General features: G+C 42.4%; 1 protein-coding gene across 1 annotated transcript in view; it reads left to right on the top strand.

Moving 5' to 3' along the window:
• Positions 1-15,182: 15,182 nt before the first annotated feature.
• Positions 15,183-23,431, top strand: part of DGKK (diacylglycerol kinase kappa) — a gene marked incomplete at both ends in the record, with an annotated part of 166,838 nt that continues 158,589 nt past the window's right edge. Inside the window, one exon of the mRNA XM_082864971.1 lies at positions 15,183-15,716. Within this exon, the coding sequence (XP_082721097.1) occupies positions 15,183-15,716 (534 nt within the window). The remainder of the gene's footprint in view (positions 15,717-23,431) is intronic.

Below are 23,431 nucleotides of genomic sequence, written 5' to 3'. Positions count from 1 at the left end.
CTCACTTGGATTTTTGACAGGCTTCTAATCGGTCTCCCTGCATTCATTCTTGCCTCTTTCCAAACTGTCCTCCATGTATTTGCTGGAGTGAATTTTATCAGTTGTCAATAATATTATGTCACTCTTCTGTCCACAAATATTCAATGCTAAATCCAAGCTCTTTAAGGAGGTCCTTCATAATCACCCTAATTTACCTTTTTAGCAAGATCACCTGACATTGCTTCAGTCAAACTGAACTTCTTGCAGATCCTTGAACACTCTATGACCCTTTACATTTCTGTTTCTTTACAAATACTGTTTCTTATGCCTGGAATGACTTTTTCTCTTTCTTTGAAACATAGCTCAAATGTCACCTCCTTTGTGAACACTTCTCTGGTTCCCCTGCAGCAAAGATAGATTATTTCTCTTCTGAGTTAGCATTTTGTCTAGGCAACTAATCATCACACTTATTACTCTGTATTTCAGTGATTTGTGTGTGGCCTTGTCTTAAAGAGAGATCTGTCTGTACAGCTGTAGTTGCGTCGAAGGCAGTAAATTGTATGTTATGTGTCTTTATACCTTCAATACCTATTACAATGCCTGGCAGAGAGTAGATGCTCAATAGACTTTTGGTGAAAGGATGAATATGGTTAGCTGCCTAGAAAGGCACTAAACCAAAAAAAAAAAAAAAACATAATAAAACAACCCCCTACCCAGAGTTGCATGTATGCATTGAGACCCATGAATTAGTTGGTACTCAAACATCTGGGATCACAGTCAATGGCTATACGAACTGTATTCTAAAGGTGCCTAGGGCAATAATGGAGGATTCTATAACAGCAACCAGAACTACAATAACTAAGAAACTAAGTTACTTAGTTACTTATGGCACTGTGGTATTCCTTTTTATTCTTTAGTACATTCATGCTCGGCGGCACTGAAGAAGAAAAACACTAACCCTTAAGTCTAGTGGTGGAAGTGGGAGTGGAAGGGGGAGTGAGGATTAGCTGACTCCTTCAGTCTCATTCACACTTTTTGGTTTCCATGGAGGAGAGAGAGAGCACACGTGTGATGTCGTCAAGACTACAAAATCTTTCCTCGTCATTCTTGTCTCCAAAGAAGTCAAACCTCTTTTAAGAACTCTATCCTCTGACTTACACTCACCAACATTCACTAGTCACACAAAAAAGAACCTTTATCAGGGGATGAAAATCTATGATATTTCAGTATGTAGTCAGCCAATCTAGTCACCTCTTTCATCATCATACCAGAAGTATGTCTTGATGAAGCTTCATATAGCACAGAAGAAACAGATTTACAGAGAAAGAGTAAAAATCTAACCTGAACTCAGCAGAAAGAAAATGGTTAACGGCAAAGAGTGAGTCATCCCTACAAGCACTACCATAGCTAGTGGTACTTAGGAAAACATGGACATCCATGCAAATATCACCTATGCTTGCTGACTGACTTTGTTGTCAGTGCTCTATATTCTCTCTGTATTGATTAATACTAGGGGGAAGGTTCAATGAGGGCCCAGAAAAGCAGAATGTGATCCTTTGCCATGAATCATGGATATGTTGAAGCCCTAACACTTAATGTGATGGCATTTGGAGGTGGGGAATCTGGAAGGTAATTAGGTTTAGATGAGGTCATGAGCATGGAGGCGTTAATGCCCTTTAAAGAAGAGACACCAGAGAGCTTGCTCTCTCTTCACCATATGAGTACATAATGAGAAGGCAGCCATCTGCAAGCCAGGAAGAGAGCTCTCGCCAGAACCCAACCATCTTGATCTCAGACTTCCAGCCTACAGAACTGTGAGAAATAAACTTATATTGTTTAAGCCACACAGTCTATGGCATTTTGTTATGGCAACCCAAGCTGACTAAGACATCCTCCTAGGCTTTCCCACAGGTTACAACCCCAAGTAATTAGCGGTGGGTTAATTTAGTGTATACTGTGTGCTCCCAGTTCCCTCAACTCTTCCATTTCTCAAGAAGCTCAGGAAAAGTTTCAAAATGCATTAAAATCACTTCTTGATCCCCTTGTTGTCCTCCTCTAGGCTATGAACAATTTAAATAATGTCCATTCTTATGCCTTTTATTCCTAAAGTTGTACAGAAGTTTGCAGATTGGGCAAAGTTCTCCTCCACTCCAAGCCCCTATTTCTTCTATGAAGAAGTTGTGGAGTAGAATAAGGCTGCAGTTCTGTGCTGCAGTTGGAATAAAGCATAAGAGAGGATTTTAAAAGGAAAGAATGGCAAGGCAAGAATGGGAGGAAGTGGTTAATGGGAGGGGGAGGCAGTATTGATAAAGAGCAGATGTCTTCTACCACAGGTATGGAGTGTACAGCAAATAGTAGGAATGGCAGTGGCTAATGTAATGCCCTTCTATCACTTCTAGAGACCCGAACACAATTTGTAGTAAAAACTATTCTCCCCAGAACTTTATTGATTTAGAAAGTATCCACTTGAAGGATCCAATGGTAATGAATCATAGTTGGTATTTACCTCACAGGGCTGTTGGGTAAATTAAATGAAATGATATATGGAAAGGGTTTAGCATGGCTTATAGTAATCACTCCATAAATTGGAGCTGTTGTTGTAGTTGTTGTTGCTGGTGGTGGTGGTGTTTAAATTAAGCTTTCCTTGCCATGGTAACTGTGTTCCTGGCAATGTTAGGTTTGCTCTGAGTCAGTTTTGTGGTGACATCAGTTGTGGTAGTGAGCGGATACAAGTGAGTTGATAGCAGTCCTGGAAAATAACCTGACAAACGGAGAAGCAAGAAATAGATGAAATGTACCAACCATCCTGCTACATGAGCTTAAGAGTCATCAGTGACATCTCTCTCTCTCTCTCTCTCTCTCTCTCTCTCACACACACACACACACACACACACACACACACACACACACACACTCAATCTACCACCAAGCTCTATTTATCCTCTTAAATATCTCTTGATTAGATACATAACTGTTCTCCCAACTTCTCTTATTCCTCCCTCATAGTCCATTCTTCACAAAAAAGGTCAGTGTAATCTGCTTAGCATGTAAATTATGACATCCCATTGACCATAAAAATTTGAACACATGCATTTACCTCCTTTGGCAAACTCACTAAAATGACAGTAATTTGGGGAGAGATGATGATAACAATATAATTTTTGAAGCTAGAAAATAGAAATACAAGTAAAACTGCCTTAGCAGACCTAAGGAAATTGAATCCAAAGTGGGGAAAGTTGATAAGCTACACAATTCAAAACAAAAAACTTCCAAAGGCTCAGCAATTGGTGGTAGAAGTACTTCTGTAAGTGAAGGTGAACATGAGGCTGAAAAGGAGAATATTGCTTGAAATTTTTAGTAAGCAGTTAGATCCCAAGATCCCCTCTACAACTTCTCTGCCCTCCCCCCCCAGAAGATGTGAGGTTTATTCTCTGGAGAAGAGTAAAACAGAGGTTTTCTGGACTGGGGGAACATTGAGCACAGTTGAGGCAGAGGTACTATATGGGAAACAGAAAAATGAAAAATTTTACGTTTTGATTGTTGAGACTTCTAGCCCTTTATCCCACTTGGTTCTCAGAATGCTAGCAGTCAGACTTACAACCGTCAGGCAGGGTATTGGAATATTACTCTTTGGCAATATGAGAAATTCAAGAAAAGCCTTCAAGATGCTTGCATAAGGGGTTGTCCAATGAAATGACTCAGCCAGATCATATTGCAGTGAAGCCCATTGTGGTAAATAGACCCTAAGGTAATATTCAATGAGTCCCACTTCCTGATATTCATACCTTTGTGTAATTCTCTTTTTTTGAATGCTGTTGGACCTGTGACTTGCTTCTAACTAAAAGAATATGGCAAAGGTGATGAGATATATTCCCATCGTTAAGTTATGCTATATAAGGTTCTGCTGAGAAAGGGTCTCTTCTTCTGGGCTAGATGAAATAAGAGCTCATGCTGGGTAAGCCCACATGGCAAGGAACTGCCAGTAGCCTTAAGGAACTGTGGGTGGCCTCTAAGACCTAAGGGTGACCTTCAGCCAACAGCTAGCAATAAGCCAGGGCCCTCAGTTATACAGGCACAAGGAAATAAATTCTGCCAAAAACCTGAATGAGCCTGAAAGAAAATTCTTCCCCAGTCAAATTTTTAGACAAGAATGCATCCTGACCAACACTTTTATTCAGTCTGTGAGACCCTGAACAGAAGACCCAGCAGTGCCAGGCTCTTGATGCATAGAAACTGTGACATAATCAGTGTGTCTTATTTTAAACCACAAAGTTTGTGGTAATTTGTTACACAGCAATTGAAAATTAGCGCACTCATAGTCTACAAGTCTCAACTAAGCACTCTGATCTTCTAATCACATTTTTTAGGAACCTACTCATAAATATGAGCAGAAAGCCAAGGATGCTGCAGTATCTAAGGAAAGCCTCTGATATCAAGGATAGAGATCTAAACCAACAAATAAACAAAAAATTTAAAAGAAATATAGAGAAAAAAATAACCATTATTATCCTCAAAGAGATTCAAGAAGCTATTGCATCCACCAACCAAGAATAGGATGATATATAAAGGGAAGAAAAGGATACTCAGAGAACAAAAACTTACTCTTAAAAATTCCTGATCTTGAATTTCTTATTAGAAAGTGTTGTATAATAAGGAATTTGTCTGGTCTCTACCCCAGGTTCCTGGGAAGGAGCTTCTAAACCCTTGGAATTTCTTGAGTGATAGGAGTGTTTTGTTATTCATGGTAGACCTCTGGGACTGTGCCTGAATTTATGCTAATGAAGTGACTGATGGTGGGCCTCTAGATAGTTTCAGAATGGGCGCTGCTCATGCTCGAATGACCAACCACATGATTAGAGAGGTAGGGCTTTGAGTCAGATTATATAAGTCCAACTTGATATCTGGGGAGGGAAGGGGGAGCTGGAGAATGAGTTCAATAATTCAATCAAACATGTCTGTATAATGAAACCACAATAAAACTCTGGACACCAAAGTTCAGGTGAGCTTCCTGGTTGGTGAATACATTGATATGCCAGGAAAATGACGCATACTGATCCCATGGAGTCAGGGGAGGGAGGGTATGGAAGCTCCACTTTTGGGACCCTCCCAGACCTCAACCTATGGGTCTCCTCAATTGACTAGTCCTGATTTGCATCCTTTATAATAAAAATGTAATTGTAAATATAGCACTTTCCTGAGTTCTGTGAGTTCTTCTAGGGAATTACCAAATCTGAGGGGGTACTGGGAACCCCTAAGTTTGTAGTCAGTTTGTCAGAAATGTGAGTAACCTGGGGACCCCTGAATTTGTGGCTGGTATATGAAAAGAGGGCAATTTTGTTGGGAACTATGCACCTAACCAGTGAAGTCTGTGCTAACTCTGGATAGTTAGTGTCAGAATTGCATTGTAGTATTGCAGAAGGGTTGGAAGATAAAACTGAGGAAATCTCCTAGCAGTAGAGCAAACAGACAAAGAGAAACAGAAAATAAAATATACGCAAATTATAAGATCAGTCCAGGAAGTCCAACATAAAAATAATATGACTTCCAGAAAAAGAAGTCAGAAAAATTGGAGAGAAAAATATGAAGTAAATAACTCAAGAAAATTTATCAGAATTAAAAGACAGTTTTAAAATTTAAAGGGTCCACAAAAATGCCCAGCACAATGGAAGACAAGCACTAAGGTATATCAGTGTGACATTGTACATTAAAGGCAAAACAAAGAACCTAACAACTTCCAGAGAAGAAAAAAATTAAAGGTCACTTATAAGAGATCAGATATAAGAATGGCTTCAGGTTTCTCACAAGTTAGGAACTAGAGGCAACGAAGCAATGCTTTCAAAATTATTAGGGATATTGCAGGATGAGTGCAGTGCCACAGATCTAGAGAGCAAATAAGTCATGTTGGAGAAATTCAAAAGGATATTTCCCAGAAGATGAAATTGATAGAAGAGCCAATGTTCTCAATCTTTCAATCTTCACATATTAGGAGAAGATTTAGTCAGTTGGAGAACAGGTTATACATGAAGTAATGTTAAGTATATAGAAAATTAAGAAATTGAATAAACAAGCCAATTATCAGCTCCATTAAAAACAAACAGATGTGCAAGAAAGGAAAGGTAATCATAGCATGCTACATAACTCGACTGTGAATAGAATTTCCATAGTAATAATAATGTAAACACTGAATATGGACATAATCAAATTATGACATAAACTATACCGGGAGAGTGGTGAAATGGGAAGTTTGTGTTTGTGTGTGCATGGGAGTTGATGGTGATGACGAGCCAAACTCTCCTTTTCCATAGAATGCTTTAATCTGAAAATTATGTATTAGCTTTATAAGTATGTTATTTGGCTAAAGGAGTTCAAAGTAGTTGCCTTTGAGGAGTAGATAATGGGGGGAGGGGACACTGACAGCTGTGACAAATAACTATTTGTTTCTTTAAACTGCATATAAAGTAAAAATTTTAGAAAATAAAAACTACTTTTAAAAGAAAATTCAAATCAGATTATGTCACCAAATTGCTTAAAACTCCTAGTAGTTTACCATTACAATTAGAATAAAATCCTAACTCTTCCCCCATGACATATATGACTCATCATGATCTGAATCATGCCTAACTATCTTACTTCATCTCATACCACTCCCCTGCTCCACTAATATCTAGACTCTAGGCCCTGTGGTCTACTTTCTCTTCCTCAAACACAACAAACTTGTCTCCATCTCAGAGCCTTTGTGCTTGCTGTTCCCTCTGCCAGGAATCACTCTCCCCAGATCTTTGCATGGCTGGATCCTTCTTTTCATTCAGGACTCAGCTAAAAGCTGCCCCTTTAGAGATGCCTTCCACAGTCAAACAAATCCAAACTGAGGGACAGTCTAAAAGTCAACTGACCTGGACTCTTCAAAAATGTCAATGTCATGAAAGAGAAATAAAAGCTGGGACTAGTCTACATTAAAGGAAACTAAAGAGACAAGAACAATTACATGCAATTTATGATTTGACTATTTCTATTTTTAAAAAGCTATACAAAGCATTATTGGGATGATTGGAGAAATTTTAATATATATTGTATATTAGATAATATTAATGTGTCATTGTTAAACTTCCTGAATATGGTAATTATATTGTGTATGTACAAGAATGTTTTTGTTCTTATGAGATATACGCTGAAATGCTTTTGGGTGGAGTGTCATCTTGTCTGCAACTAATTTTCAAATGATTCAAAGCAGAGACAGAGAGAGCGAGAGACACAGAGAGAAAGTTGATAGTTTATAGATATCAAGTAAATGTGACAAAATGTTGACAACTGGTGAATATTAATGAAGAATATGTGTTCACTGTTTCATTCATGCAACTTTTCTGTAGAACTGAAAACTTACCAAATCAAAAGGTGGTGGAAAAAAATCTCGAACTTTATTTAGCAGGTTTGTTGATAGTAGTATTGGTGAGGTAATTCCAAACTATTGATATTTTGCATATGTTATAGGATTAGACAAATGAGTAAAAATATCGACCAAGGTAGCCCTCTAGGCACTTTCTACCACACCATCCTGTTTTGTTTTCTTCATCATATTTATCATCTCTAAAACATTTATTTTGTTTTTGTATTTGCTTGTCTGTTTAATGTCAGCCCCTATCCCATAAATGTTATTTGAGCAGAGATGGTGTCTGTCTAATTTACTTGCGAATCCCCAGGATTCAAACAAGTGCCTACTTAGCACATAATAAATGTTCAATAATTACTTGTAGAATGAATGAATGAATGAAGCAATCCCCAAAACCCTTGAGTAGAAACAATGGTCAGGCAGCTGCAATTTTGCCCCTAGGGCTAAGTTAAGGCTCTGAGGCTCAGTTGGGAAAGGGTCTAGTTATTGCAGAGACGTGTGAAGTTGAGAGAGGAAAAGGAGAGGGAACTCAGCCTCGTTCTGGCATTTGGAATGTGGTTAAAGGGAACAAAACCTACTCAAAGTAGGAGTGACCCCAAAGGTTACAACTACAGGATAGGGACTTAAAACTAAAAGGTGAATATGATGGGGACGTCCTGGAAATGACTTTTCAATGCTTTAATCTGCATCCAAGACAACTGAGTTATGTGCACCTTGTCCTTGCAAGTCACTTCAATTGTGTAAAGAATATACGTTACCAAATGTAAGGAAGATAGCTAGTGGGAAGCAGCCGCGTAGCACAGGGAATCAGCTCCGTGCTTTGTGACCGCCTGGAGGGGTAGGATAGGGAGGGTGGGAGGGAGGGTGACGTAAGAGGGAAGAGATATGGGAACATATGTATATGTATAGCTGATTCGCTTTGTTATAAAGCAGAAACTAACACACGATTGTAAAGCAATTATACTCCAATAAAGATGTAAAAAAAAAAAAGACTCTTGCCTGAAATTCCCTCTTCCCACAGAGCCAATGAATTGTGCATTTCAAGCTAATGCTCAAGAATAGAAGAGAACTGCAGGGGGAGAGAGAACGAGGCACCTAAGAACGCAGTAGGTAATTCTTTGGAGGAAAGGAAAGCTCCCTTACTCCCCAAGTCTTTTCATCACAGCAATTCTGCTTATTAATGTCTCCTTTTTTTTTTTTTTCAGGATCTCATTTTCCTGACCAGGGATTGAACCCGGGCCCATGGCAGTAAAAGCTCTGCATCCTAACCACTGGACAGCCAGGGAACTACCCAGCCTCTCTTTTTCTTAATTTCCTTTCCCTACCTGTTTCTTCCTCCTCCATCATCCCTCCCCACCAGGCTGGTGCCAGAAAGAAGTGTTTGTGGACAGTGGTGGCGTAATAAATTAATTTTGTGTAGGGACAATCCTTACTAAAAGAATATTTTTTCATTTTTGGATAAAAACATACACACCACGAGGGTTCTAAGAATCTTTTCCAGTCTTTCTAAACACCATCACCTCAGGAATACTATCAGCTCTATGCTCTCCCTCACCCGCATCCTACCCTCCCACACACCTGTGACCTGTCACACCAAATTGTACCACTACTTTCTCTATGACATTAGAGCAATCTGTTTTCTCTTATTACTCCAAGCTCAGTTTAGGTTCTTGGCAGTTCTGGACTGGATGGCTGTTTCTCATCAGCTTTTCCCCATATCTAAATCATAGTAAGTCAAAGCTTCTACAAAGATCCATTTTTCTTATCCTCCTTCAAATTGTCCTCGATCACTTAATATGTTTTCAGGTCCACAGCCATCCCACTCCTGCCTGCCTAAGAAGACTTTTCTCTCATCTCCTCCATTCTGCTGGTCATTCATCATCAGTTAGAATTTCAAATTAGGAATTCCATTAGCATGTTGAGTCCATTGAAGCCAAATGACACATTATGGACTGAATCCAAATGTATAGGCAGGTGGTTATGCAGGTCAGGCCAGCAACCTTGGCAATGCAGACCCGAAACTAGAGGTTGCAACAAAAATCAAGAAAGAATCATAATTTCACAAAGGACCCCAAATTAACTGGATGCCAGCTCAAGGGGAACAAAGCAGATTTGTACATGCTTCCAAAACTAAGTACACTGTCAAGGATAATTTTTTTTTTACTAGTTAGTTTTACCATGTCACCCCTATACTCAATTTTCATTGGCTACCAATTACCTTTAAAATCAAATCTTCAAACCCTTCAGTCTGGCATTCAGTGCCTTTTACATCTTCCCTTCTTTCTACCACTTACTCTGCTCTAACCTCATCTCTCAACAATCCTTGGTCTGTTCCCCTACCTCAACCAGCCTGGCGTATTCTCACCACCAGGTTTCAGTTCTTGCTCCTCTCCTTTCCACTTCCTTCTTACTGATCCATATTACACTGCATCATTCAAGACCCACTTCAAGTATGCGCCCTTCCAAGAAGCTTTCCCTGATTCACTCACAGTGTCACTGATATTTTGTGCTAGAAAAGACTTTAAAGCTAGCTGATCAAGTTCAACTTTATCCTCCCCCCCATTTTTCAGATGAGAAAACTTGAGGCCCAAAGATATTAAATGATATGTATAAGGTCATGCTGTGAGTTTAATGGTAGAAACTTAATCTGAAGCCAGAGTTCCTGACTCCCTTTGCAATTTCCTTTCCATACTGTCACACTTTGTTCCCACTGTCACACCCCCCACACACAATACAAAGTGTGGTGTCATAATCATAAACTGATATCTGTGTTTGGATTGTTTTTCACCTGTATTTGTCTTATCTCAACCACCAAGTTCTAAAAATTCTTGAGGGAAGGGATAGTGTCTAATATTTCTGCCCCATCTTCTCTTTCCCCATGGCACCTAAGAGGGCTGTATACACCTCAGACTGGCAGTAAATGCATCTTAACTGTGGAGTGCTTCACTTCAAGAAAATATAAAAACAGAACCAATAAAAGAAGTATGCTCTGGGTGGATTATTATATAATATACATATTCAAAAAGGTTCCTCTAAACAGGGACCTCCTATAGTGAGCTTGGTTACAGATCATTAACTACCATCCAGAGAAAGAGTGAGAGCTGAGAAATCTCAGGATAAAAATGTAAGAATCACTTCTCCTCTTACAGACTCGAGAAATAGAAAGGCATTAAGGTAGGCTTCCCACTTTGCCATGGAGAGGATTTATGCAGCCTCTGTCTCACAACCCCCAACTCAGCACTATGCTCTGGGAGTTGAGTGACACAAGTCCTAAATGTCTGTTCCACCACTAATTATCTCTGTGACCTAAGACATATCACTTAATCTCAAGGGACTTGTGTTTTCTCGTCTGTAAAAGGTTAAGGGGTGGGGTTGTGGGATGGAAGTCCAGACTTGCTTCACCTCACACATTTGTTGTGAGGCTCAAGTGAGATAATATATGTGAACGTACTTTAAAAAGCAAAAGCATTATATGAATACAAGGTATTAACTTTAAACTCCCAATCCTGGATCAATTAAATCCTAAGAGACTAGAGCAAGTGAAGGCTGATGGGTTTGCATGTTAATCCCATTGAAATTAATTGTCTGAATCCTCTACCTTCCTCAGTAAATGCTGTTCTTCATCCCATCTCTTTATTTTATTTAGTAGAGTATTATAAATGTTGCTATTTTGGCTTTGCACATTGCCAAGGTGGCAGAAGTGGGGGAGGTTGGCAGCTGCTAAGACTCAGGAGAGACACTTATTTCTTCCCTAAAGGGAGGGTTTAGGAAAATGGAAGCTATTGGTCAAGGAAAAAAGGGCTTGCACTCTAGCTCTGCAGTGTCACACTCTCATTCAACAGTGAAAAGAAAATTTTTAAAAAGGAGGGATAAGAGCTTTAATTTTACCACATTTCTCGGGTTTTCTCTCCTTTGCCTCTCCAGAACTCCTAACACGCCTGAAATCAAGGATCTCTGTTCTGACTTGGATGGACTTTATTTTGAGTGGAATCAGGATAAATAAATGCTGGGGGTGGGTGTGAGATAGCACATTGCATGCTCAAAGATATGAGCCCACAGTACTGATCTATCCTTCATCCAGCGCGATTGGGCAACATATATAACATGACCAAAAGTCCCAGATTAGGGACCATGTCTGCCCCAGGACAGCCAGAATCATGTCCACACAAGCCTCTGTGGAGATGGTCATCATTCTTACTCTTACGTAGCTCTTGGCCCATATGTCAGTATTGTTCAACTAGAAAAGAGCCTCTTAGGAGATCATCAATCATCTAAAATATCAAATACTGTTTAAAAGCAATGCAGTAAAAAAAAAAAAAGACACCCTAACCAGTAACCTGTAATGAATCATCTATTTAGCAGACATTTCTTTTTTTATTTTGTTTTTTTTGTGTGTGTGTTTTTGCGGTACGCGGGCCTCTCACTGTTGTGGCCCCTCCCGTTGTGGAGCACAGGCTCCGGAGGCGCAGGCTCAGCGGCCATGGCTCACAGGCTCAGCCTCTCTGCGGCATGTGGGATCTTCCCGGACCGGGGCACGAACCCGTGTCCCCTGCATCGGCAGGCGGACTCTCAACCACTGCGACACCAGGGAAGCCCGACATTTCTTTTTTTTGTTTTTTACATCTTTATTGGAGTATAATTGCTTTACAATGGTGTGTTAGTTTCTGCTTTATAACAAAGTGAATCAGTTATACATATACATATGTCCCCATATCTCTTCCCTCTTGTGTCTCCCTCCCTCCCACCCCCCCATCCCACCCCTCTAGGCGGTCACAAAGCACTGAGCTTATCTCCCTGTGCTATGCAGCTGCTTCCCACTAGCTATCTATTTTACATTTGGTAGTGTATATATGTCAATGCTACTCTCTCACTTCGTCCCAGCTTACCCTTCCCCCTACTCATGTCCTCAAGTCCATTCTCTATGTCTATCAGACATTTCTTGAATCCCTACTATGGCCTCAGCCCTGGGTTAGGTTTTGAAGAAAATACACAAGCATCCAAGTAAAGCTTCCTCTGTTAAGAGAATAGTAAACTATGGAGGAGAGGAAGGTATAGACAAGATATGGCAAAAGTGTCTCCCTAAGTCAGACACTAATCAGTGCATTCTAACCATCCTCCCCTTCCCTCCTCCCCCTGCCACACCATGGTCCATGCAAAGCATTATGTTCAACACTGGTCTGAGGAAAGAATAAAAAGCAAAACAAAATGTTGTTGTAACATAAGGCAATAAGGCAGCTTGTGATGTGCTGAGAATTTTTTAATTAAATTAATCATAATACAATCTAGCCAGTATATGTCTAGTAACCCTCCCTAATGGAGCAAAAGCCAGACACAAAAAATTATTTTAACATTCACCCTCAAACTGATCTTGCAGCAAGAGTTTACATCATACATTTTGGACTCCTTGTGATTAAGTATAGAATTATAGACAAGAGTATTAATGAACATATATAAAGCAATAGCTCCAAGTTGTCCCCTGGTGGTGTCCTGCTTGATGACACCCGGTCTATGCCAAACCCCACTCCATCACTCTCTAACCCAAGAGGCCATTCTACTCAGTGACTCCTCTGCCTTCAGCCTTTCTAACTAATATGCCAGGGCTTAGTGAAAATAAGATTTAAATGTGAGATATTGGCCCCTTCTGAGGACAGAGATTTCACCAAAGTCTGAAAGCCTGAGAAGTGAGCTCCAAGCATAGGTTTACTGGCTGGTCAGACCTGGCATCTGTATGTTTCTGTCCTGAGCCCTTAGGGTTAAAAGCAGCTTGGCTGCTTGAGTGTGGGATAGAAGAGGAGTGTGGGATAGAAGAGAGGAGAAAGACACCAAGGAGGATGAAGAAGATGAGCCGTTTGTGTGGGTCTACTGGAAGGAGACCTGCCATCAGTGAGGAACTTGATAGACAGGGTTCACCTCCCCTGGACTTCCCCAGCCCCAGAGGTTAAGGATGGTCCCCCACTAGCTTAGTAGCTGCCAACCAGTGTAACCCTTCTCCAGAAGAGTAGGCTTAAGCTGGGATGCTTTAGTGAGGATCTGGGAAACACAGGTATCAGAGATTATGATCTTTGGAGGGGGCTAGGTGAGACTGTCTTCAACGGTGTTATCTACTGCTGGCATGTGGTGTAGGGAACAGAAAAATGCTGCAGGTTCTAGAAAATTCCAGGTGGGTCACTGTCATTTGGCAGAAGAAGAGGGATTAGAGTAGGATATGGTCTGAGAGGAGAGGGTGAAAGGAGGGGCTGCAGAAGGAAGGCTGCCATCCACAACTGCAGCATTATGTGTGTCGGAGATAAATTCACTTGTCATATTTCAAATTAGATTTATAGGTGCTCCGTCCCCCACCCCCACACAGCAGTGGCTCAACGGGTGGTTTTCTCAATTTTTAATTGAAATTTTGCAGTATATTGGCGTCTAAAGTCTAGGTCCGACTGAAGTTATGGTTTGTATGTATGTGAACGTGTACGTGACTAACAATCGAGAGAGCTGCTGAAGTCTCCCGATGTGGTGGGAAGGGTGTTGCGGCAGGGACCTGCCGTTCTCTTCGCAAGAGAATCTTCCATCCCTAATGTCAGAGTGCTTCCGAGGTATCAGGAGGTGAAAAAGGTGTGGGTGTTGCAGTGAATTTCCCTAGCCCAACACACACACACACACACACACACACACACACACACACACACACACACATTAAGGAGTTCAGTAAAAAGTCTTCATGATGCCTGGGAAGTCCAGCTAAAGGCAAAAGGCAGTCTCCCATGGCGAAGGCGAGCCAGACAGACGCCCGGATCGCTGCGGAGACCCGCGCAGCCTCAGCTCCGGAGCGCGCAACCCAGCCGCCGCTACCCGGGCACTCTTGCCTGGCTCTCGGGGCTAACATCAGCAGGCTGCGGAAAGCCAGGGCTGCCGCCCACCCTCACCATACACCTTTCCCGAAGCACCCCCAAACCCTGGACCCAACGGCAAGCCTCTCGGATCTGGCAAAGCTCAGAAATGCAAAAACTGCGGCGGGGGACAAATTTTACTTCAATCCAAAGGATTGAGCGCGCGCACACACACACACACACACACACACACACACACACACACACGAATTTTACTTCAACCCAAAGGACTGAATACACACACACACACACACACACACACACACACACACACACACACACACAGAGATGGAACACCCCCAACCCCGCACCGCTTAATTTCTTTTCCCGGGTTAGAAAAAAGGATTACTTGCCCACGGAGGCTTGGAGATGAGGGGCAAGAGGTTGGTCCGAGGCTAGGATCACCTGCTGCTGAGGTGAGAGAGCAGACACAGGATGGAAGCTGTTCTGAGCAGCAGCTCACACTGAGTGGTTAGGGGGATTGCAAAGACCCTCAAGTTCGCCTCTAGCTTTTTTTTTTTTTTTTTTTTTTTGCATTCGCGTCACTAAAGGGTTAAACGCGGCCGGGCTTCAAACACTCCCCCCCCCAACGCCTCCCCACTCCCCCTCCCCTTTTTGCCCCCCCACCCACCCCGCGCGTCGCTAGGAGGTCATCAAGCGCTCTGTCCAGTCCGCGTTCGCAAGCCCCTCTGCTTCCCGCCCATCGGGCCCGTGGCTGCTTACGAAGAGGTGTGCGCTCACCGAGGGGCGTGTTCCAGCACTGGGAGACGCCGAGCGCCCCCGGGTTAGACCTCAGAGCGGAGCCAGCCATGGAGCGGGGCGGGGGAAAGTTTGGCACCCTGGAAGGGGTTGTCAAACTAGGGTGGGCGGGGCGCCCGAGGGTACTTTAGCCCTCCGAATTCAGGGTCGCCCGCTGCCCGGACCTGAGGCGGTGTGCGGCCATGGACCGCGGAGCTGCCGCGGCCCAGGGCACTGCCCCGCCTCAGGTTGGCGAGCAGCCCGCGGAGTCTCCAGAGCCGCCGCCGCCGTGGCCACCGCCGAAGCCGCCGCCGTCACCGCCGGCGCGAGCTCCTCAGCTGCTCCACGCGCCTTCGCCGGCACCGGCACCGCAGTTCTGTCCAGAGCCTGCTCCAGAACCCGGTCCGGAGGCGATCCCAGAACCAGCCCCAGAACTAGACACACAAGCGATCTCAGAACCAGCCACGGAACCAGCCCCCGAGCCGGCCCCAGAACCAGCCATAGATCCGGCCCCTGAGCCGATCCCGGTACCAGCCGTAGAACCGGCCCCCGAGCCGGCCCCAGAACCAGCCACAGAACCAGCCACAGAGTCCTGCCCTGAGCCGGCTCAAGTGTCCTGTCCGGAGCCGAGCCCAGCACCACATCTATTGCAGTGTCCGGTGGTCGCTCCAGAGAAAGGTCTAAGGACCTCGCCATCGCCACGAACGCTAGTGCCAGTGCCGTTGTCCAATATAAAGGTAAGAAAAAGATCCCCTGGGGCGGGAGGGAAAGAACCCAGGCGAGGCCGGATGGCTATCCAGCTTGCGGGACTCTGGGCACCCTTAGCATCCCATTTGGTTGCCACCGACTAGCAAAGATGCTGGGAAAGATGCGGGGATGGGGGAGCCCAGGGTACTGGGAAGCGGTTGGGAGGCGGGAAGCAACATGTGGAAGTGAGAGTGGGCTGTTTGGGGCTAGAAACGGGGGTGATAGCACCGGTTGGGAGTCGGAGCAGTTTTCCTCATGAGGAGAAGTGACAGTGCGGTGAGCGCCTATATCTTGAAAAAGAAGAGGAAGCCCAGGGAGCGCAAGAGACCTAGAGAGGTGTTAGGGGCTGGCCCAAGGTACACAGGGACGGGATTGGGGAGGGGGTGGGCGGTGGGATACACCTCTTAGCCGCGGTCACTGCCGCAGAGGCCCAAGCTGCGGAACAGCAGCGTCTGTTTGGCCCCCTCCCTGCCATTGGGGAGGGGGTTCCTCAGCTGAGGCACAACTGGCAACGCTCCAGGGAGGGGCCCGGAGCCTCTGTTGGCTGCTGGGCGCTGGTACTCCGCGTGGGGATGAGGGGTTGGGCGGCGCCCACGCGCACTGCAGGGGAAGGGCAGGGTTCGCAGGGGAGGAGGGGGAGAGCATGCGTATGTCGAAGCCACCATTCCATCTCTCTGCAGGATTTCCCGGCAGGTAGGTGCAAACACGGTGATACAGTGATGGGCCGCGTCACAAACGGTCAACTGGCATCCCGCACTGGTGCCAGTTGGGATGGTACAGGAGCCCCAGTTTAGATACACGAAAATGAGTTGGTATTTGAGAGCATGTGAATGGGAACCCTCATCTCTTCCAGTCTTCAGAGACGACTTCTTAAACGTTGCACTTAGCCGGAAGAAGACCAGTGGAGAATCCTCGGGCACCCGCCCACGGGGGAGGGAGGAGGAAGAAGGTTTTCAGTCCGAAGGTTTTCGGACCCTGAAACCCCGAAACCCAGTTTTCAGTCCTTGCGTTGGACCCTGAAACCCCGAAACCCAGCTCTTCAGAAGGAGTCTTTCTTACTTTCTCTGTGCTCCCCCTACTCTTCGTTTTTCCTAAACTTTGTTCCACAAGATTGTGAAAATCATAATAATGCATACATACACCTTCATTTAGCTTCCCCGCAGAGAAAAACAACAAAACACGGAAACAACACATCACACCAACGATGCCCGTCCATCCTGCTGCTTAGCAGGGCATAGGAACACGGCTCAGAATCCTTCTGCTCTGGACTGTACACTTGTAGAATGTAGGGGAAGGGGGTAGGGGTTGGCATCTCTAAATGGAAATGGAAGGGCTGGTTGCTTCCTGAGTTATGACTAGGGAGGCTTGAATTTGCAAAATAACTGAAATGATAAACGACTGAGAAAGAGGAACTCTAAAGGGAAAAGTTTCACAGGGAAAAAAGGGTGCAGAGGTTTCAAAAGAAATAAAATAGAACTGTAGGGAACTAATATATATATATATATATATATTTTAATCCAACAACCCCGCTCTCACCAAATGGTGGATCTCCACACGCACACACACACACACACACACACACACACACACACACACCCTTCCTGCATCAGAGCAGCCCTTCCCTTCAGTGATCTCAAGAAGGGAAAGGGCGGGGCAGCTAGACCTGGGAGGTCACCCTAACCAGGTGCTTGCTCTTGTCTTTTTGGAAGAGTTTGCATAAAGCTGGTGAGAGGGAGACCAATAAGGACCGCCTAACTTGTGGCCTTCTTAAGTGACATTCCATGAACGTGACTGAGAAACTGACATCTGAGGGCTTAATTACCAGGATAGTCAGTGAATGTATGGCCTCTTTGGCCTCTGGAAGACTGACTGGAGGTCGGGAGCTCCAGGGATGAGCCCTGTGACAGTGGGAAAGCATCTCCCAGCAGCTTGACAAGAAAATTTCTATTGCCAGACAGATAAGGAGGATCAAGGTAAGGGGAAGCAGGTTAGCTTCCTCTACATAGTATCCATTCAGGCGTGCTGGCCAACTGACCCACGGGCACTTGGCAGCCCTGGCAGGGGACCAGGACCACCTCCCCCAGTTTCATTTTGCCAAGTAGAGCTGGTCTTTTGTTCAGTCACTTATCTTGCAGAGTGGGCTTCAAAAGGGCCATATACATGAACCCTAGAGGATTTTGAAGGATGCAAAGATCTGGGTAAATGCTAAAATTCCTGGGAGGAACCCTTCTCCAACACTTGAGGTGTTGCTATGCTATTGCTTTCTGATGCAGATGAGAACATCTGATCTTCAGTGATAGGACCATTCTCTGCTGCATTCTCCTCAGGCAAATAGCACCCATAGCCAGCTGACTTGCATCTTAACATTCAAGGCAAACAGGTTGCCATCTTAGCTAGGGTTGCATTATTCTCAGACACTGCCTCCTTGAGGCAAGCTTAGGGAATGACATACGTGTGTGTGTGTGTGTGTGTGCGTGTGTGTGTGTGTGTGTGTGTGTGTGTGTGTACACACACACAGAGAATCTTAGAGCTCAAAACTAAATATAGCTCTCATCGTACAATGAAATCCTACGTGGTAAGACACAGTCAGTACCAGTAGCATGAAACTAGCCTGATAAGTCAAAGGATAAAATGAGCAAAACAAAGGGTTTGAATGTGACTACAGATTTCTCCCAGATAACTTTGCCGACCAATACTGCAGTAAAAAACCCAACATCTTCCAGTGTGTGGTCTGCTCTCTTTGGGGGTTTCAGAACCTGCTGGTTGCAAATCTATGACAAGCATGAGGGTAGGGACTGAGAAAAGGGGGCTCATGTTTTCTTTCTGAATGCCTACTTGGATAACAGTCTGTGAACCAAACCTGTCTATTTCCTTCCTTTCTGAAATGGTTTAATTTCCAGGAAATGAGCCGTGGTCTCCCACCTGGTGGCAACAAGTGTAAGTAAAGATGTGTGAATTGGTTCTTTAACAATGCTATAACTCTCTTTGGGGGTGGGGGTTTACATGTAGACCATATTTGCTTCCCTTCACTCAGCTGTGGTTGAAGAAAGACAGTTTATATTTTTATTCATTGGGTTTTGACCAGCTATGAAATTATAATCACATCATACAGGTGATTAATGAAATACACTTTTATGGCTTTTATTTCTGGGTTAGAGAGGGGTCTCTGTATCTCTCACTCCTAATGACTACACAGCAATTACTATTACATCCCAAACTATAACAGAACAGTTTCCTGGTATTTTTTGCACACATTTTCTTGCAAAGTAGCAAGCATTTGCTTATATGACATCTGGTAATTCTTGCCTGAATGCTTCATATCTTACCTACGTCTGAGCTTCTCAAAGGTAGATACTGTCTCTCCTTCCCAGTGCCTAATATAATTCAGCCCTCCCTATTTTTGCTCAATACACTTGCTGAAGCTTGAAACCTAGCAATTCCATTTTCAACAATGACGTAGAGACTGCTGCTGTGAATGAATTAAAAAAGGCATTCTCACTCGTTTCAGAGTGAGAAGTAAATGCTTATTTAAATAGCCTGGAATATATAGCCCTTAGGAAATGCAGTCAATCTCTCCATTTTCAGAATGGATGTTAGAACCATAATTAAGAAGAAAATTACTAACAATTAAAAAAAATGATTTGGAAAGTGTCCTTATCCCCTGCAGTCCTGGCAGCAGCAGACTAATGATGATGTTGTTGGTTTCAGGGGTAATAAATTTTTTTCCTAAGTGAACAGAATATCTGCAGTGACTGTAAACAACTTCAGGATGTAGTTCTAATGTTTAACCTGTTGAAGGTCAGGATGAAATTACTTTCTTTCCTCATAGGTTCTTTCTCCCCTCCTTGCCAGGTTTTGATGATACCATCTGATTTATTTGGTATATTCTGAGAGCTCCTAAGCATTTGCTGCAGGATGTTTTAGAAACGATAATGAGATATTTGTCCAGTGGTCTTTCTTTTCTGAGAATACAGTTCTTTTATATTTATTAAAATCTCCAACTGGGGCTTCTGCAGATCTGCAGCCCAAAAGGCAAGGCTGAGCCATCAGTTACCCAAAGTGCTTCCAAGAAAAGGGGAAAAATCCATAGAGGCCAGGAAAGCATTCAGGGGCCTTATAATAAGGATTATATAATCCCTACTGCTAGTATGGCACTTTACAGTTTGCAGAATGCTTTCCTCTGCATTATTAACTCTTTTATTCCCCTGAAGAAGGCAGCAGGGTGGGAAAGAGCAAAAATAGAACTTGACACCTAATAGGATATAACTATTAATTTATCTATTATGGATTTTAAAAAATATCCAACATATGACTTTCTGTGACATGTAGGATACTCATTTGTCTAAGAACAATCTTTTAGCTGACATTCCATCAGCCTTGATTTTTTTCCAAAGCAGTGATTGCTTTTCCCTGTCTGATACTCCCAGAGGAGGCCATCATAGAACAGGAGCCTGAGACGGAAGAAGAAGAGGCACAAGACCCTGAACCTATTACTCCCAAAGAAGGCCTTTTTTTTTTTTGGAAAGAAAATAAATAGAAATTCTGCTAGGGATACAGTTCCCAACCTTTCCAAAGTCCGCCGACTGTAATTCTCTCAGTGGAAAAATAAAAACTTAAAGCATTTAAAAAGGAAAGCAGCCATTCCTAAAGGGAGATGCCCCCACCCTCACCAAAGCAAATAAACCTTATTCTCAAAATAGAAAAACAAATTTACAAATTTTTTAAAAAAGAAAGGGACAGTGACCCCAGATAATGAAACTTATACCTCCCCTGAAAATTATTTTAAGAAAAAAAAAGAAATTCTAAAGGGAGGAGCTCCTTGCCCTTTCCAAAGCCCATGAAACATATCCCCAAGAGAAAAATTTTTAATGAAAAGGATGAGAAATCATCTCAAGGTAAACAGTATTTTTAACCCTAAAATTTTCTTGAAATTTATAAACTTTATTTGTACCTCATGGCCCATGCCCAATCTCTCACAAAAATTATGGGGGCAAAAATAAGTCTCCCAAATGTTCACCAATCTCACCAAAGCTCCCTACAGTTATTTCTTCCAATTATACGAAATGTCCAAAATAGGCAAATCCTTAGAGACAGAAAGTAGATTAGTGGTTGCCAGGAGGTGAAGGAAGGGGGGAGGGGAAGTGTGGGTGATAGCTAAAGGGTACAGGGTTTCTTTGGGAGATGATAAAAATGTTCTGAAATTAGACAGTGGTGATGTTTGCACGACTTGTGAATACACTAAAAACCACTGACTTGTATGCTGTAAAATGGTGAATTTTATGTTATGCAAATTAGATCTCAATTTAAAAAATAAGTAAAGATCGTTCATCCAACTATATGATAATCAACCTACTACCTTCCCACAAATAAGCAAACAAAACAAATGAATAAATAAGGAAAAAAAGAAATTTTAAAAGAGGGGATCCTCTTAAGGACCTCCAACCTCACCAAGAAAAATAACTTATTCACCCCCAATTTTTTTTTCTTTTGAGAAAAACAAACAAAAAAGGAAATCTCTTCAAGAGCAGATACTTTCAAAATCATCAAAATCGATGAAACTTACTAATCCCTCCACCCAGATACACACAAACATTTTAACTTAACAAAAAGAATGAAATATTAAAGGTTAGGGTCCCTAATCTTACCAAATCTCCTGAATTTTTAATTCCCATAAAAGGAAAAAAAAGGAACAAAAGAAATAAATCCCCCCAAAGGGAGATGCCCCATCCTCACCAAAGCACATGAATATTATTTCAATTTCTTTATTGAAATATTTTACAATTTCTTTAAGATTTAAAAGAAAATTAATGAAGGAAGGATGTGTATATTGGTGGAGGGGATAATACCAATGAAACGAAAACAAAATCCTCTTAAAAAGAAGTGCTCCAACCTCACAAAGACACATGAACTTTTCTGTTCAAACACAACGAAGACAAATGCAGAAAAGAGAAAAAAATAAAAGGAAATCCCTCTAATGAGAGGTGACCTGAATTCATCCAAACCCAAAAGCTTTATTTTTAATATAGGAAAATTTTAACTTGGAAGAGAAAGGTAGGAGAGAAACAGAAACAAAACCAAGAAAACCCTCTTAAGGAAAGATGTCCCCAGTCTCCACAAAGCTCCCTTTTCTCAAAACAAGTACATACATTTAGAATTAGAGGGGAAAGAAGGAAGAAAATGAATATATTTTAAAAGAGAAACCTCCTTTTTAGGGAATGAAGAAGCCCCCAAACTCACCAAGTCCCTGAACATTTTTTCTCCAAGAAAAAAGAGAGAGAGAGAGAAACAAAGAGGGAGGTGAGAGAAGAGGAGGAGGAAAGGGAGAGAAAGGAAGGGAGGAAAAAAAGGGGGTAGAAAGGGAGGAAGGGATGGAAGAGGAGGAAGAAGAAAGTTAATTAAGGGATAATTTTTAAAAAGAAGAAATTCTCAGGGAAGATGAACCAATGAAAATAATGAATGTTATTGAAAATAATGAATGTTATTCCTGATAATCAATGCATTCCACCCCCCCCATAAAAAGGAGAAAAACCCACAAAATTTCCTAAAGCTTCTTCAAAGGGAGATGCACCCAATCTCACCCAAACCCAGGTGCCTTATCTGTCTTCCAGCCTTCAAATATTTATTTTTTTAATAAAAGGAAAGGAAAAGAAATCCTTTCAAAGAGAGATGTTCCCAATCTTATTTCTTCCAAATAATTTATTTTAAAGAAAAGGAAAGAAAAATCCTCCTAAGAAGGGCTCCCCAACCTCATTAAAGCCAGTGGCCTTTATAGCTCCTCTCCACAAAACCTAGTTTTCAAAAAATGAAAATCCTCCAAACCTGAAGACAGATGCTCCCTCAACCCTACCAAAAACAATGAACCTTTTCCCCAGAGATGATTTTTAAAGAAAAATACTTCCATCATACGAGATACCTTCAACTTCACTAAAATCAATAGACCTTATTCCTCTCCACACACAAAAGGAAAAAAAGAAAAAGAGAAATTTAACAGGAAAAGAAGAGAAACCCTCCTAAGGCAAGTTGGCCATAATCTCACCAACACCATTGAACTTTATTCCCCTAAAATTTTTTTTAAAGAAAGAGCCAAAAAGAGAAAAAAAAGGCCTGTCTTTTAAGAAAAAGTATCCTCTCCACCCATCCCACTCTAAAGACTAGAAAGTGTTATACAAAGAAAAGGTAATATCATTCAAGAAAAGTACCAGTGAACCTTAAATTCAGCACGTGAGGCTGAAGGGTAGTCAATGGTTAATCCCAGGCTGGCTTCCCTCTGCCTCCAGCCCATTTCTGGTTACCTTTCCAATCTGTCATTCAGGCTGTACACTCAGTAAAGGAAAACCCTGTCCATGGAAAACAGAATTAAGAAGGCAAAGCTTCTGAGGATAAATCATATACCTCTTTTCCAAACCAAACAGAAATGATTTGGGAATTAGCTGCATCATCATTCTGCTCTAATACTATAGAAACTCAAGAGTTGATGATAAACTTTAAAGCAATGACATGCTTACTATTAATTTTCAAATTAGATAAACACCCCTACCTAGCACAGAAGGAGCTTAGCCAATTCAATAATGGGGTTCTGACAGTGGTTTAATCATGTGCTCACTTAAATGTCTGTTCTCATAGAGCGATAAAGGGCTTCACTCACAAATACATACAATTTGCAAGTCAGATTTATAAGCGGAGAATAAGACTCAATGTTTTCCAA

The sequence above is a fragment of the Leucopleurus acutus genome, assembly GCF_964270905.1.
Source record: "Leucopleurus acutus genome assembly, chromosome: X".
NCBI lineage: Eukaryota > Metazoa > Chordata > Mammalia > Artiodactyla > Delphinidae > Leucopleurus > Leucopleurus acutus.
Note: the sequence above shows the minus strand (reverse complement) of the source record. Positions and strands in the feature narration are given on the sequence as shown.